This window comes from Macrotis lagotis, chromosome 3 (assembly GCF_037893015.1).
Source record: "Macrotis lagotis isolate mMagLag1 chromosome 3, bilby.v1.9.chrom.fasta, whole genome shotgun sequence".
NCBI classification, from domain to species: Eukaryota; Metazoa; Chordata; class Mammalia; order Peramelemorphia; family Peramelidae; genus Macrotis; species Macrotis lagotis.
Genome location: NC_133660.1, coordinates 112,659,534 through 112,678,050, shown reverse-complemented (window position 1 = coordinate 112,678,050; position 18,517 = coordinate 112,659,534). Strand labels below are relative to the sequence as shown.

Here is an 18,517-nt window from a genome sequence, read left to right as displayed (position 1 = left end):
GCATTTTGAATTTCAAATTCTCTCTCCAATCCTTTTGAGAAGGCAAGTAATATGATTCTCATTATATATCTGAGATTATGTATAACATTTCCCTATGAGCTCTTCAGCAAACATATGTGAAGTGCCTACCAAGTACCCCCAAGACTGAGGGAATATAAATTAAAGGAAAAATAACTCCTGTCTTCAAGGAACTTATAATCTTATAGTTGTTATGTACAGTAGACAAATGGTAAATATTTGTTTATGCTAATGAGGGATAAGTGAAAGTAGTGCTTCAAAGAAAGAAAATGGGACAGTGGTTAGTTATGGAGCCTTGCAGTTACTATATTAGTATGATCTTAAAAGATTTATTTGGTTGTTTCAAATATAAAATGAATATTGGATAATATCTTATCAGAAATAGTACCTGAGGAAGCCAGCACCAGTATTTTGAATGAATGAATGCCATTGACCAGAAAGAGAATTTCCTTCTGTTTTTGGTGGATTGAAAATTTCTTGACCATTATTGCACCTCTGGTCTTTGTATCCATGAGGATATATGGAATGAGTGTTAGCCTCCATTCTCTTCCTAATCCTACAAGTAGTATTGGTTTACTTAAAGCAATTTGAACTGGATATCATCAGTATATTAGGATCACAGATTTAGATTCAGAGTTCACCTACTCTAAAACTTTCCCTTTCCTTTCACAGGTGAATAACAGTTAATTGATTAGTCCAAGGTCACTCTAGTAAGCAACAGAGCAAGGATTTGATTTCAGACTTTTTGATTCCAAATCCTGTGCTTTTTCTAGGCATGCTTTGTTCTTGTTTCTTACTAAAAAACAAAAACAAAAGACCCCCCCCCCAAAACTGAGTTAAGTAAAGCAAAGTCTTATTAACTTGCCACTCTGAAAGAGAAAACAAAACAAAACTCAGTCTACCACATTGACTTGTGTACAAGTGGATGCTAGCTACAATTCATTCAGAATCAAAGATAGAATTTTGGAAGCTAATATCCTGAGAGACATCTTATCTTGACATTCATTTTGCAGATGAGGAAAAATTTCCCTTTAAATGAATTCCATGACATTTAAAGAATCTCAGCATATGCATAGATATATAACAGCAAATTGTAGTTCCTGGGCTTTTGCCTGTAAATTCTTTCAAGATTTCAGTGAATATTTTAGTTTTAGGATTTATATTTGGCAATGCCATAACTTGGTGTTGCAGTAGTTCAAAAAAGACTGGTTTTCAGAGTCTAGTCTATCTTTCCATAGCTCTTCACTGTTGGGGATAAGACTTCCTCCTGTCTGGTGTCTACCCTGCCTCATTTCTAGTCCTCCCTCTTCCTTCACTCTAACCATTTGGAATCTTTCAGGTAAATTATCATCTCGATAATTGTGTCTTTCCTGCCCATAACATTAAATAAAGAAAATGAATCAGACATCCCTACTAGAAACATTACTTGTCCTCCCAACACCCCAGCCTCAGCTCAGAACAGTTTCATTGAGTGGGATGACCTGAGTGTATCTGCAGAGAACTAAGATGGCACAACCTGGATACTGGGTCAGGTAGACCATGTCTTACAATACCATAGATTCCCTTCCTTCCAAAGATCAAAAAAAAATCATGATGGGGTGGCTAGGTGGTGTAGTAGATAAAGCACTGGCCCTGGAGTCAGGAGTACCTGGGTTCAAATCCCGTCTCAGACACTTACTAATTACCTAGTTGTGTGGCCTTGGGCAAGCCACTTAACCCCATTTGTCTTGCAAAAAACAAAAAAACAAAACAAAAAAAATCATGATAGTTGAAGTTTGGACAGTATTTCAGTAACTGTTCTTTGTTCCATCTAGGCAGGAAAAATACCCTCCCTTTAAATATCACCAAACTGATTATCCAGCCTCTGCTTGAAAGAAGGGGAAGCCACCACTTCTAGAGGCAAGCTATTCTACTGTTAGACAGCTCCCAGTGTTAAGAAATTTTCCTGTCATCAAGACTGAAATGGTTCCCAATGATAGGTCTTCAAATGACAGAACACAGCTAACATTTCTCTCATGACTTCTTTGCTCCCAGCTCATTCACTTTCTCCTCATTTCACTAACCTCAAGGCTAATCAGCATCGTGATCCTATGGACACTCTAGTTTATCACAGTTATGGTGTATTGAACTGAACACTATCCCCCAGAGGATGGGGGTGGAGTATGGTGGGACTATCACCTCCCAGGTCTTGGGAGCTCTGTCCTTCTTAATACAGTCCAAGGTGATGTTGGGTTTTGTGGCTGCCACATCACACTATATAGACTTAAATTGTGCTCAAAGTTCACTAAAAAAACCAGTTTTTTTTCAGGGCAAAAGAAACAAAACTGCTATCTGAGATGATCTCATCTAAGTCTTAGGCTCCCCTCTGTTGACTGAATTAAAGATATGCTCTGACCCCTGTGGAGTTTCCTTAGTCTCTTTGTCTCTCCAGTAACTGATTTGGTAGTATCCTTGCCCCATCCTCCTTTGCTCCCACTCACCCCACCTCAACCTCCTTGTCCTTAAATGCTTTGTTAGACTTTTGGCCTCCTTTCTGTGGGTTAAAACTTTCCCAAAACAGGTTTTATGTTTTTATCATCATTTGTCAAATTGCCTGTCCTGTAGAAAACCTTCAAATTCCAAAACCTAAAACAAACACAGTAGACTGGGGTATCTCTTAAATCTAACTTATTGCTAGGAAGGACTAAAGTCACTGAGCCCCTGCCCATAGATTTTTTTCATGGCTCAGGTAAAATGTATTTACCATTTTGAAAAATGTTCATTTTAAGATCAATGTCTGACTACTTGATAGTTTTAAGTCTTTTTCTTTAAGTATATTGTTCTTGATCTTGGCATAATTTTACTTCATTTTATTACATATACAAAGTTAATGATTTATTTTGAATGGTTGATGCTGACGACTTATAATAGTAGATCTATAAATAGCTACTTAGACCATTGAATCACAATGAGAAACACATTTCACATATGTTTATAATTATGTCTAAACAAATTATAATTCCCTCACAGAGGTCATAAAACTGAGTCTTAATAAGCCTTCCTCTTCACTTGACTTCCTCTGCTACTCTATATCAATTATGTTTTGCCTAATATTAGTTACTCATGTGCTAATATTATCTGTCTTATTAGAAGGTAAGCTCTTTGCATATAGTAGGTGCCTAATGAATCAATAGATTTCTGCTAAGACAACCGAACTTGTGAAAGGAAATATTCTTTTTTGTAGTATTAATACAGATATCACTTTTAATGACCGTATTTTTCAATCTGTTGGTCTCATTATCACACATTGCTTTTATCCCTTCTTGTCTGGATAGCCTCTTTACTGTTCATTTTTATTCCAATCCTATCTCTCTCTAAACTCTCTACCAACCACCCACCACCCAGTTCCCAAATTAAAATTTTTGAAGGACAAGTTTAACAATGTCAGTCTCTTACTCAAGAAGCTTCAGCTACCCCTTCTTCCCTTTAAGTTAAAATGCAATGCATTTGTTTTAGCACAGGAAGCTTATCATGATCCTTTAATCATTCTACATTTTGGCCAAACTGGCTTTCCTTTATATGAAACTGATATCTTTGTAGAGCTTTTCCACCATGCTTGGGATGTTCTTCCACCTCACTGTCACTCCTTGAAATTCCTGGGGCTCCCTCCATTCAGGGTTCAGCTCCAGAGACCTTTCGGTGAATCCTCTAATTTGGACTTTCCTCTCTCCAATTGTGTGAGTGGTTATACAAATATGTATAAATGTATATATACATGTACATATTTAATTATAGAAATCTCTTCCTATTCACACACAAGGACATAAAATACAGGCTGGGAGAATGAGTGAAAGAATACTGACAATTTTCATGTTTACAACTCAAAATTTGGCAAATACTAGTGTTCTTGTTCATACTTTGTTCTTAAAGAGGACCAATGACATCAGGAGGGTTAAGTCTTGACTTCCCGGTGAATTGGGTTTAAATGAGGCAGAGCTGTGCAAAGTTATCAGACTATTTCCTCTACAGTCATAGGGTCCAGTGTCAGGTAAGACACAGGTCAGGACAACTGGTGCTGACTCCAGATGAAATGGTAGACATTAACCTTTTTTAATCTAAGGTCTTTCCCAGGTCCCAGTTTATCTGAGGCAAACCCATATTCCTTATATCAAAGATAAGTAAGAATTGTTGCAAAAGATGGTCTCATTTGCTACAAATTAGGGGGTACCTTAGAGGTATAGTGGAGAGGGTGCTGGTCTTGGAGTTAGGAAGACTCATCTTCCTGAGTTCAAATATGGCCAGAAACACTTACTAGCTCTGTGATCCTGGGCAAGTCATTCAGCCTGTTTGCCTCAGTTTCTTCATCTGTAAAAAGAGTAAGAAAGAAATGGCAAACCGCTCCTATATCTTTGCCAGGAAAACACCAAATGCAGTCAAGAAGAGTCAGACATGACTAAAAATGACTGAATGACAACAACAAATTAGGGCTTGATTTACTGTTTAGTTGTTTACACTTCAAAAAATGATGGAGAAAATGTTGATCATCCAGTTTAAACTAAAAAGTGTGTTAGCCATACATTTTCTTTTAGAGAGAGGGTTGTTAAAATATTTATCAGCATACCCCTGTGTGTGTACATAATTATTTATATTCATATATTTATACCATCATTTTGTACACCTTGTGTACTTATATCTAAGTAGGACAGAGATTGTTTCTGTTTTGTCTTTATATCCCCAGAATATAGCACAATGTGTTACACTTTAATAAGACTTGATAAATGCTTTAAAAAATTATTATCTGAGTTAAATTGAAAATCATGGAAACTCTTCTTAAAAAGGTTTGAGATAATGTAAAGACTAACAGACTGCCTTCTGTGAGGGGGTGGGGGAGAAGTGAGATTAGGGGAAAAATTGTGAAATTCAAAATAAATAGATAAATTTTTTTTAAAAAGTTTGAGAGATGTAGTTTCTGGTTAATTTAATCATTTTATTAATAAGTCCAGGATGGTCATTTGGCCATCTCTCTTAAACCAAAGATTTGTGATGCCTGTAGGTTCACAGTTTATATGCCCTTCTGAGAGTAGATGTTCCTGAGGAGTGCCTAATCAGCTCTGATTGGTTAACACAATGGGAGGTGGATTATCCTGGGATAGTGACTTAGGTCACCCAAATGTTGGAGACATCAATTTCCATATCATTGATCTTGATAATAGGGAGAATCAGCATTTCCCCAGCCCTGTCTGAGCAAACACAATGAGCAAGAATACACTCATTAACCCAAATTTAGAATTTCTTTTACTGTGTGACCAGATCTTGGCCTGGGTAAAAAGAAATTTCCCACACTGGTTGTCTTCAGGGTGAGGAAGTAGAAAAGGGGAAAAAACCCTGGTCCTGATACAATAATTAGTTATTAAATATGAGATAAATGTTCATTTCTCACACCTCATTTTATATATATATATATATATATATATATATATATATATATATATATATATCAGAAACAGATTAGTCAAACACCATTACCAAAATTTCCCAACTTACTGCAAGGAAGAGTAATATAGAGTATATCCTCTTGTCGATCCCTGGTTTGAAAAAAATTTAGAAAATCTCAAATATGGCTCTAATTTTTCAAGTATAGGAGAAACATAGAATCTGTTTAGACACGTGTGAGCTGAATAGCTCAGATTTTATTAATTTCTTAAATACGATCAGGAAAACAGAGAAAAAATCTTGACTGTCAAGGATTCTAGCAAAGTGCATTGTGTTTCAAAACAAATCAAATAAACAAAAATGAAATTAGGTTAAGGTAAGACCCTAGTTCTAGTTCCTAAATCAAAAGCTATAAATGGTAGTCAGTTTTTGCTCATTTTAATTCTAGAATAAATCCTAAATGTTGAAATCCAAAGTGGTTGAGAAATAAGGTGAATACCTCCTCTGCTATAAGGATCACATGAGATCTTTCATTCATTCAATGAGCATTCATTAAGTGCTAAGTAATTTTGTACAAAGCTTTGTAGTAGATACTGGAGTAACAAAGATATTTACCACACAGACATTGCTTTTCATGAATCCTAACATCTAATAGGGGAAAAGATACAGAAATAATTATGATGCAAAGAAGAGGAAAGGTTAAAGGAGAGGTCCAGACAAAGAATGATGAAAACTGTCAGGAGAGAAAGATCATTTTCACCCAAAAGAGGGAAATTACAGGTAAGTCTACATGGAGTAGGTGACACCTAATTTAGACATAGGTGAGCTAAGATTTTTATTAGTTTTTTAAATATGGGTATTGAAGGGATGGACTTAAATAGATGGAGTATGGGGGAGGGAAGTCCTCTCTGTGCAAAATTTTTAGTGGAAGAGTTGAAGAGATAGGATATAACTGTTTTAGGGTAGAACAATTTTCTTTAAGAGGTATGGATTTGGAGGTCTTAGATGCTGGCTGACTTCTTATCAAGTATGTTACAGTTAATTAGGCAGGTGATTAGATTTGGGATGGTAGAAACGGGTGTGACTCTAAAATGTTGAATCTGGATAACTTGGGAAGATGGTGTTGCCATTAATAGAAACAGAAAAGTTTGGAGAGGGGCAGGTTTAGGAGGAAGATGATGAATTCACTTTTAAACATGTTTAACCTGCTGTGGCAGTACACATGGGAAATATCCAGAAGGCAGCAGGAAATGTGGGAATGGAACTTCAGGTAGAGATTGGAGTTGGAAATTGAGATTTGGGAGTCATCTGAAGAGTGGTATTCAATAGAACCATGGGAGTAAATTAGATCACCAAGGGAAAGAGCATTCATAGAAAGAATAGGGTCAAAGGCAGAACCTTGAGAAACAGTTAATGCTTGTGGTGATTTGTCATCTGTTTATGAAAAATAAAGATTTTCTTCTGTATCATCCCTAGCCACTAGGTTGAATCTTGAAAGGTATTTGGTTGGTGCTAAATTTTTACTGCTTACATTGATATATTACATAGTTTTTACTGTTGCCTTGTATAATCTGCATTGATCAGTCAATGTGATGATGATTATAAGGATATCTATGCTAGCATATACAGGTTTAAGTTAGTAATTCTTCTCTTATAATATTTAGTACTATTTTCAAAATGGAATTAGTTTATTAATTATCGAAGTCAATTACCTAAGAACCATAAATAAATAGGACCTGTTCAGAGTATACTATAGATTTCCTATATATTTAATCTATTTTGTATTATACTTATTTGTATTTAGTATTTTCCTCACTAGGTTATAAAACTTTGAGAGTGTTTTTTTTTTTTCAAAGCTGGATCTTCTTAACTTGCCCAGGATAAAAGTATAGGAAATATTCACTGGTGTGGTCCCACTCTGATGAGCATGGAAATTTTGTCCTGCTCATTGCTCCCATCTGAACTGGTTCACTCTTCCTTAGGTAACTTGGTGTCTCCTCTCTATATTCCTGCCTACCCCCATACTTTGGACTCACCACATTAATTCCAAATTTAGTGGAGATACTTGAATACCTAGCCCAGTGAAGAATTTTTAAAGAATTCTAAATTCACCAGCTTTTCCTCCTGGAAAGCAGGAATTATCAGTATGTGTGACCATCCCTGAATTATTTCATTTTTGTAATCCCTAACACTTAGTACATAGTGACCACCTAATTATTTCATTAAAATGAAACAAAAAAGTCATCTTTTACAAATGGTCAGATATTGGACTACCTACTTTGTCTCCTAGATCCTCCTATCTCTGTAAGTATCCTCTTCTTTTTTGTTTTCTCCTTGTTTATTTATGTAGAACTCTCTATTTGGAAGCCCCCTTTACTAGTGCAGATTATCCCTAATGTTTAGTCTTAGAGAGTTGTTGAGATTAAATCCATGGTCACACAGACAAATGATATATATGGTAGTACATAAACAAGCAATCCCTTTATCCATGATTCTAAGTTGCCTAAATCAATAGCATTCCCACATGATAATTCACAATTCTGCCTCCTTATATGTGAAATACCATTCCTCTCTTTGTTTACCAACTATTTGTTTCATTCCTAATTGAATGAACTTCTGAAACTTAATGATTAATATAGTGCAATAGAGTTTGAAGGCACCAGTCCTTAGTTCCAATCTGAAATTTCCTTCTTACTACTACTTCTATGATGTTGTGCAGGTCAGTGAATTTTCTTGAACTTTATTTTGCTCATCTCTAAAATGTGGGGCATGGACTAGCTAGCCATGAGGTCAAAGGGGTTTGAAATTAGGAAGAACTTCCTAAGAATTATAACTGTCTCAGGGTAGAACAATCTTCTTTGAGAAATATGGATTCAGAGGTCTTAGATGCTGGCTGACCTCTTATCAAATATGTTACAGTGGGGATATTATAGTCTTCCTAAATCCAGGGCCAGTACTCTATACCTATAGATCAATAGCTAGTATTGATTTCAGTGGCTAACGAATCCAACTCAGACCAGAGTTTAGGTGTGATTCCCAGACACTTCCTACCTAGGTGATCTTTTTGCAAGTCACTTAACTTCTGTCTTCCTCAGTTTCCTCATCTGGAAAGTAGGGAACCTACCTCTCAGAGTTATTATTGTAAGGATAAAATAATATTTGTAAAGTGTTTTGCAACCCTTAAGCCCTAGATGAATGCTAGCTTTTATTATTCAAAGTACATAATTGATCTTTAGTTCATTGATTGACTGATTATTATTCTGTCTACTGCATTCCTGATTCATTTCCACCTGCATCTTTTGTGTTTTGACCAGCAGCACTCTCACAGATAAAATAATGATAATCAACTGTCTATGTTACCTTTGCAGATATGAGTTGCCAGGAATATATGCATTAAACTTTGTGTTGAAAAACTCCCTTGGAGGTGGAGGCATTGCATCCTTAAGAAACGACCCACAAGTATGTATCTAGATTTTTGAATGATATTTATTTCATAAGAATAACTGAGAGGATGTTGTGACCGGTCAGTTTGTAGCTACACCTTGAGAGAAATGTTACTGGGGACTTTCTGACTTACTTTTGGGTTTAATATTCATTATAATTCAGGAAGACCAAATGAGAGAGGAAGAGAATTAAATTAATTTCCATTGCAGCTACTTCTGGTAGTGAAACTTTTGTGGACTTTAATTGTTACATCATTATATTCTATATTTAATCAATAATCATTATATTAATCAATGATAATTGATTAATAGAATTTAGAAGTTGACATGTAAAGAGAAAACTGTAAAGCAAGAACTAAGCTGGGAAAAAATGATGGGTTGAAGAGTGAATAACTCAGAATGGTATAAGGTCTGAGAGAAACAAAGACATGGATAAGAATAATTAACAAGGAAATAATAATAAGAATAATTAACATCTCCCAGAGGTCAAGTGAGGCCAGGCTGAGGACAATCCTGAAAGGCAAGAGTGGAGGAAAAACCACCAGAGCCACATCAGGGACTAAAAATCCAATGATGAAACCAAGCCCAGCACATTCTTTGTTGTAGCTGGATATTTCCCTCTTAATTTGAATCCTCCATAGGTCTCAGGGAAAATTCATAATTGTACATTTCTTAGTTGGTGTAAATAGTTAGATGTTTTATTTTTAAAGAAAGAAAAAAAGTTTTACCCACAAAGCATCCAAGGTTTAGTGATATTATCTAGCCTGCAATTCTTTCAACAGTGTCATCTTTCAGGTATATGGTAATAGGAATGAGTTGTTGATTAGTCCTTAATATCTGCTCTTATGAAGTTGAACTGGCTTGGTTTATTCACTCTTGCCTTTTTAGTTCTTCACTTTAGAAGTGAAGGGACAGCTACGTGGTACAGTGGATAGAGCACTGGCCCTGGAGTCAGAAGACCTGACTTCAAATCTAGTCTCAGACACTTAATAACCACCTAGCTGTGTGACCTTGGGCAAGTCACCTAACCCCATGGCCTTACAAAGTACCCCCTCCCCCAAAAAAAGAAGCATTTGGAAAGGATAGTTTCTTTAGGTATCCTTCAGCCCTCTGAGGCCTAGCTGGCATAGACCTCACTGTCCTAGAGATGGGAAAAAAGACCATTTTTGAGGTTAGCAGATAAGATTGGTTAACTGCTTTATTAGGCAAGCTAAATGATTTGGGACACTGCTCAAAATGCCCCAGTGCCTGAATTCTATTATTTAATACCTCTGTTAAAAGGGGAATAAAAATGTCCCATGTGGGGTCAGTCAGGATTCACCTGGCTGTTGGGACCCCCTTTCCTGAGTGCCAAAATTGAGCCTTCTTGAGTGGAAGTAAAGGAGAAAAGTCATCTGTTGTAAGGATTACAAAAGAGTCCCTATAGTCAGGCTGGTATCTGAGACTAGGTAACACTTTCCTGGGCACAGAAAAAGTAGACTATATTATGATTCCCTAATGAAAGACCATTTAAAAAATAGAAACACTTCAGCTAAACTTGATGTCAGCATATTAGCTAGTCAGTCAATAGGCAATGGAATATGTATCCCTAAGGTGCTAGGAATTGGTTGGCGGGGGGAGAGGAAAAAAAAGGGATGAAAGTCATTAAAAAAAAAAAAAGAGTTGCCATAAGGAGGTCATAGCTCAGGCCCTGCTTTCTCCCTGCTTTCAACTAAGGAAAAGGTATACTTGATTTAATCAGTAGAATGGATGTTCTGAGACACCTGGAATGCAAATTACATGAGTAGGTAGAGAACCCTCTTCAGTTCTTTATAACCCTACTTGGTCCTTTATCGATTCTTTTCTAAATTCAGGCAGCTAAGTAGCAGAGGGCATAGAGTGTGGGGATGAGAGTAAAGAAGACCTCACTTCTGGTCCCCCCAACTGAGTTCTGGGAGCATGTGATGTAACCGTGTTCTGTAAAATGGGGATCACACAAACACCTAGTCCCCAGATTTGTGGTCAAGACAAAGAAAGTACCTTGCAAACCTTGGAATTTATAAATCCTGGGTTGAATTGTAGGGTAGTGAGTTCTCTCTCAATGGTGGTTCGCTTCAGCAATATATTAAAAAAAAAATTAAACCTTTAGGAATGTGTGCTTAATAAGAATATCACTGGGGGCGGCTAGGTGGTGTAGTGGATAAAGCACTGGCCCTGGAGTCAGGAGTACCTGGGTTTAAATCCAGTCTCAGACACTTAAGAATTACCTAGCTGTGTGGCCTTGGGCAAGCCACTTAACCCCGTTTTGCCTTGCAAAAACCTTAAAAAAAAATCACTGCCTTTGAGGAGTTTATATTCTTAAGCAGAGAATAAATGAACACTTTTTTAGGGTTGTGGCAGGGTAGATCTCCTGTTTAAGGACAGACTGGCCTTGAGAGCCTCTGAGGTCCTTCCAAATCTATGAGATTCTTATGAGGCTTCATTAGTGCTACATTCATCTAAGAGCAGCAATCAGAGGGCAAAAAAGAGCCTTAGCTCAAGAATAAGCCCCTTTGGGATTTGTTTCAAATCTTGTACTGGAAACAGCACACAACTTCCATATTTTCCCCTTATTTCCTCTCTCAAACCTGATTTCAAATCTAACCTCAGACACTAGTCCAGACCCTGGGCAAGTCATTTAACTTTTGTCTACCACAGTTTCCTTATCTGCAAAATGAAAATAATAGCATCACTTCCCATAGTTGTTGTGAGGATCATCTGTGATAATATTTGAAAAGCATTTTGTAAACTTTAAAGTGATTATATGTGTGTGTGTGTGTGTGTGTGTGTGTGTGTGTGTGTGTGTGTGCTATATTACTATTATTGTTATTCTATTTCTTCTCCTTAGATTTGGCATTCATCTAAATCTTAATCTATTAGGCATACATTGAAATATCCTTTTTATGATAGTATAACCTTAGGTTAGAAGTACACAAATTTGTCTTCAGTATAGCATAGCTGAGAATGTGTTTCAAGTCAGTCCATTGTAGGCACAACCCCGCCTGAGCATTAAGGGCAGGACCCTTGGGGCTAAGATAACATTAGAATGCAGTGGATTGAATGAACCAGGGGAATTTGGAATTACCACCATAGCAAACCGCGGGGGTCCAGCCTGGCCCGGTCCTTGGAACCTGACAGGAGGGATAGAGTCAGTGAAATGAGTTGAGTCAACACAGGGGTTAAAGGCAGGAGCAGGTTGACTTACTGCTGCTCAGATTTATTTATTTTTTTTTCCAGATTTATTTTTATAGTCTCAGAATCATGTATACAGCAAGCAAGCTAAGATCATTTCCTTGGTTACAAAAGTGTACAATTTTCATCATCAATCATATAATTCATATGATTACAAGTTTGATCATGTAGTTAATTTTTTATCCCTGCTCAGGCCATGATGAACTCACCCTGTCTGCTACCTAGTTTGTTGCTGCATTGTAAAATTATTAATTCATTTAAAGTTATTAATTAAGCAATTCATTTAATGGAAAGTTTTTTATATTTTCTGTGTAAGTAATGTTCTTTGATACACTCCCTTAACAATCTATAGTGAGGGTCGTTATGCTTGTCCACCCATCTGTTAACTCTTACAATAACCAATTTTCCTTTCAGGCCTTGTGGGTAGAAACCACGGTTTCTGTGACTTTTTTTATTCTTTCTCAAGAAACTAAGGCTGTTAAGAGTTCACATATTGGTCACCTATACTAACTGTTCTCTCACCATCTTTTTCATATATTCCTGTGTATGGTAAGGGGGGCAAAAACTGTTAATTTCCCTGGAATTCTATGTGACCCATCTTGTATCTGTTTTCCCTGTATATATTCTGACATCTCCTCGGAATTCCCAGTATTTGGGTTTTCCAGAGATTTCATAATTTTGAAGCCTTTTGTATGCCTCAGGGAGAGGCAGTCCTGTTATTTGGACAGAGTTTACAATTTGTTTTATTCAGGGAATTTCTCTGAAATCCTTCCTTTATAGTCATTCCACTATTAGGATGAGTAAGTATTGCAATCAATAATAGACCTATAAATATTGGTATGCATGGAATCCCTATATATATTGAAGAAGGAAATGTTGTTTCATCAGGCGGTGTGACCACCTTGAGTCTTCTTGCCCTGACTGTGTCAAGCAGCTTAGAGACCCTGGCTCCCAACAGCAAACACTGTTTAATTATTCTTTTTTTTTTGTCTCAGTTAATGAGCAGTGAAACATCTTTGATAAGACACTTTGGTAGTTGTGAGTGGAATAAGAATTTGATTTCAGAGAAAACTTCCTAACAGAGCTAACCAAAACTAGAATTGGCTGTCCTGAGAAGTAGTGAGTTCCCTGTCAGTGGAAGTCTTCAAGTAGTTACAGGATGACCACTTATTAGGGATGTCACAAATGGAATTTTTGGGTACCATTTGCAATAGACCTTATTTTCTCTTACTTGACACTTTTTTTTGTACAACCTGTTTTATTTCTAACTCCATCCCCTGTTTATGATTTCCTCAATGATGGATTGTTTATTTATTGACACACTAAGGGTTCTTATTTCTTTTCCTCTCATCAAATGTAACTATTTAAGACTGTTTTCTTTTTTGCACTTCTCTCACCTCTGGCTCTGTTGTTTTAGTTGCTCTGTTATTGTGTGCCTAATTGCATTCTGATTGAATCACAGTATTTGATAAAATTTCATTCACTCAAGCCAGCCAAAATAGAAGCTACATTTCCAAAACTTCTACCTATGTATCATTGAATAAAAGCAGTTATTATGGAGTAGGCAATAAGCTTAATGATTTCTATTTATTCAACAGGGCAAAGCTCTTGGACAAATGCTATTGGACTTCCAGATTAAAAATGTTCCTGATTTAAAATCCTTAGTAGAGTGACCAAAACAAGTGCATCCACTTTGGGAAACTTAATGTTTCCTAATAAAAACACAAAATTGAAACTAAAATAAAGCACCAAAGGAGTAAATATCATAAATAGACAGTAGTATGGTGAGTCAACAGCTACATCACCACCAAGAAGTCATCAGTGGGAGGGAGAGGGTAAGTGATCTTGATAAATCAAGACACCAAAGTGTTCCCATTCAATGCAATAACCACTACAACTAGCTTAGTCTTTCATTTATATATGTCTATTTAGCATTTAATGCAACTTTTCTTTATTTTCTATAAAATGTACTTATTAAATGATGGTAAAAACATACTTTGTTTATACACACACACACACACACACACACACACACACATACACACACGTAGCATACACACACACCCTCAAAAGTATGCTTTAATATCAGATTCTAGACTGAGCCAGCTTTAGTGTTCATTTATCCATTAGCAATATATCTTATTCTTTGTTATTGGTCTTCAGATTTCTTGCTACTCCATACAAGTCCTCAGACACTGGAGGTATAGATATATATATATATATATTATATATATATATATATATATATATATATATATATATATATATATATATATATATATATATAATATATATATATATATATTTGGGATCAAAAGTAACACTCAGTTATTCATTATGTATAATGAGTGTTATTTTAAAACATTAGTTTATTTTTTCAGGTACTTCTATTTTGAAAAAAAAGATAATATCATAATATTCAACATCCTATCTTGGAAATGACAAATCTAAAAGTACTCTCAGTGTTAATATAAAATAAAGGCTTGCCATTAAACTGCCTTGGTCCACAGGATTGCCTCATAGGTGGGACATACTCTGTACCCCCAAGACATTTTTATAACCAATAATTGTTTTAATTTTAAGAAAATAATTATGGTATAATGGAAAGAAAATTATATTTAGATTTAGAAGCTAGAGATTAGATCATTAATAAAGATTTATTATATGCCACTACTATACTGTGCTAAGCATTGGACAAGGGTTTGGTTCTTCTATGAATTATTCATGTTGCCTTAAGCAAATCACTTAATTAACCTCCCTAGGCCTCAGTTTCCTCAATGTTAAAATGAGGCTTTTGGACCAGATGATCTCTTCTAGCTCTAGCTTTAAATCTTGTGAATGGATCTGTAGGTATGACCTTTCCTAGATTATGCCAAATTCTACAATAGTGCTGTACTAAGCTTGTAAAATATTTTACTTTTTTTTTATCTCCAAGTTTGATGCCCCTCTGCTGTCACCACACCAATATGGCTCCTTTACTTAGACCTTACTGCCAATGCCATAGGCGGGTAAGAATCTAGCCTTTATCATTTATTCTTTATAAAATAAAATAATAGAATTCAGGGGGACCTACGGGACCATAGTCCATCCCATTTTAAAGATGAGCAAACTGAGGTACAGATGTATTATAGCTTACCTGAGCTCACAGAGTTAATTAGTTGTAGGCCAGGTCCTGAACCCTGTTATTCAGATCAGGATCTTTCAACTATGCCATATATAATAAACGGGACATTGGGTCAAAGGCCCTTTGTGAAACCTACTGTACCTCAAAGTTTCTTGAGTAGAATGGTATTCTCAATTCTGCCAGTTTTCGTTGTGAGTTTTTAATATAAGTCAATATTTCACAGCACAATTTTTCAACTACTTGGCTGTCCTGTCCCAATAAAGGGCAAAGAGGTCCCCCTGGTGACCCTCAGTTCTGAACCAACTATGCTTTACAGTACAGTGGGAAAATATGCCACCTAGATAGTGAGGTTTGAAGCTATCTTCCATATTGGGGAGTAATATCTTTTCCAAAGGAGTGGGAATTCAGTCCCATGGTGATGTTCTTTGAGTTTTGGGAGCTTCCATTAAGTTAATAATTGCCCAACTGGTCTCCATCATGACTTACAAATTTACATGTGTGTTATGACAAATAAACAGATTTATGAATGTGTTGTTGAGAAAGAAGGAAGCTGGAGAAAAGACAGTAATGTATTGGCTTCTATGGGTATTAAAACAAGTTTACTTTGGAAAAGGTTTGAATACTGGTTTTCATTACCTGCGTGACTTTGAGCAAGTCAAATAATCTCCCTGGGCCTCAATTTCCCCATAGGAGTTTTGATATCCCTTTTGATTGATCCTAACTTATACTACTAGTTATAATGATTGAACCTAACTATATCATTATCTCTAATTTATTTGAGCATCTAACTGTAATTAAAAAGGGTGGCTTACGAACACATTAATAGCAATTATTTTACATTATAACAATGCATAAAACACTCTTTTGAATAGAAATTAGCTCAAATTACATGGAAATTAAGCTATTTCCTGTCTTATGCTATTGTTTCCAAGTGTGATACTTAATTAGGGCAAAAATAGAAAACTTCAGAGGATCACTCAAAGATGCCTTGTCCCACAGGGTGATGATGTAGTTTTCTGGATTCATCTGTCATTCTAAAATGTTAGTAGATTGATTTTGAATTCCCACCAAACCAGAATGAGTGTTGCCCATTTTAGAGTTGGATGACATTTTAGTTAGGTAGCAGATTTTATTGAGTGTGCTCCTGAGCCCAACATACATGTGACTCATTCTGTCCAATAAATGGGACCCTAGTACTGTTTTATTAAACTAAATCCATAGCATTTTCAATGGCAGTAGACAACTTCATTATATATTTGTAAAAGTAAAATCCTTTAACAATTTGAATTGTCACTCTCCTATGGTCTTTTGTTGGTTTAGTTGTTCTGTAGCAATGATCAGTAGAAACTCTTGACCAACTGGATGAGTCCCCTCAATCAGATTTGATATGTATGCAAGGATCTTTGTCAGATAGGGACATCATCATTCATTTCAATGGTTACTTGAAGAAGCCCCATGCTTCATGGACCCAAGGAACTCATGAGGGCCTCCACTAATCTTACCAGGTATGTTGGATGATTCTTCCAGTTGAGCAGAAATTCTCCAGATCACTCCTATTGCAGCTATATTGGACTTCCTAACAATAGGTCAAACTTGTACTAACTTGGCTTGGAGATAGGAGTCTCTAACCAGAGATAGGCTCTATCAGTAGTCTCAAAGCAACCCAGTAAACAATTAAACTGGTTTGTTCTATCAAGTCCTATCAAACTCTTACATACCCTTTGCAGAGTTTGCAGGAAGTCAGCATATGGAATTGAGCGGGGAAAGTGTTCCAAGAATAATATAGGGAAATCAAAATTAGGGTCTCCTAAAAAGATTATGAACCCTCAATATATAGTTTTCAGTTAAGCTAAAAAAATTAATATTTTTATTTCATTTTTTCCAATTACATGTAAAGATAGTTTTTAGCATTCATCTTTTTGTAAGGTTTTGAGTTCGTCCCTCTCTTCTTTCCCGTCCTCCCCATGACAGTGAGTAATCTGATACAGGTCATATCTGTACAATCATATTGAACCTATTTTTCATGTTAGTCATGTTGTGAAAGAAGAATTAGAACAAAAGGGGAAAAAAGCCATGAGAGAGAAATATATATATATATAAAATAAACTTTAAAAAGTGAAAATAGTATGCTTTGGTCTGCATTCAGATTCTTTAGTTTTTTCCTCTGGATGAGAATGGTATTTTCCATTACAAGTGTTTTAGAACTGTCAAAGGAAATCAAATTAACTAGGATTCAAGTTATCTAGTAATACTTTGGGTTTCAGTACTATTTTTAATCTGCAACTAAAAACTCTTTTGTAAGCATTACTTAAGCCTGAGAAAAGTCTATATGTTATGATTTGAGTGAGAATAGTATAGCTATAAAAAACTTAGAAGAAATGGGAATCCCTGCCCAAAGACCTTTCACTGGAGGATTTCTTAAAACCCTTGAGATTTGTAAGAGGAGGAAAAGGAAAAAATTAGGGGGAAAAAAAGAAGCGGGCATTTTGTCTTCCTTGCCCTGTTTCACTTGTCAATGTAGCATCCAGGATGAAATGCCAGCGATCATTAAAATATACAAGATTGGACTCTAGTAAAAGGAAAATACTTTAGGAGTCAGGAGCAAAAATAAATTTATATTAACTGCCTTTTCTCTTAAACCAGCCCATTGGTATGAAGAGCTTCCAAGGAGAAAACTCTCTATTTTGGCACAGGCTTTGCAAATTATAATGGTACTTGGGACACTAAGAAAATAAAGTAACTAGCTCAAGATCACAAAACTTAACTGCCCTTTAGATGACAAAATGGTTAGACTAAAACACTAAGTGACTTGCATTGGTTTGACTCAACTGCTTACTGTCAGTGCTCTGACTGACACAGAAGTGAATCAAAAAAATGAAACAACTTTGGTCTGGATTCATTCCTACACCTAATTCAGTTCTTACCAAACCCTTTAGCTCAAGTCTGGTCCATCCAGCCTGTTGGTGACTAGATAGATACTTTATAGAATTAGGAAGACCTGACACAAGACACCCTCTTTTTACACTCATAGCTGTGTAACACCTGGGCAAGTCCGTTAACCTTTCTGAGCCTCAGTTTCCTCATCTGTAAAATGATGATCCTAATGGCACCTTTCTCATAAAATTGATGGGAGGACCAAACTAGGTAAGGTATGCAAAGTTTTAGTTATCTAAATGTCAGATACTATTACTAATTGTGCCAGTAAAACCTAGAGGGTTCCAGATAGTCCTTGAAAACCCCAGTTCCAAGGATCTTTTGGAAATGGAGTTGATTTTAAATCTCTAATAAGATCAGTTTTTTTTATTTGGGG

At 36.0% G+C, this 18,517-nt stretch overlaps 1 protein-coding gene across 1 annotated transcript in view; it reads left to right on the top strand.

Moving 5' to 3' along the window:
* LOC141519187 (uncharacterized) overlaps window positions 1–14,291 on the top strand; it is a 134,747-nt gene extending 120,456 nt beyond the window's left edge. Inside the window, exons 19-20 of the mRNA XM_074231572.1 lie at window positions 8,799–8,889; window positions 13,682–14,291. Of these exons, the coding sequence (XP_074087673.1) occupies window positions 8,799–8,889; window positions 13,682–13,756 (166 nt within the window). The 3' untranslated portion in view covers window positions 13,757–14,291. The remainder of the gene's footprint in view (window positions 1–8,798; window positions 8,890–13,681) is intronic.
* Window positions 14,292–18,517: the final 4,226 nt, after the last annotated feature.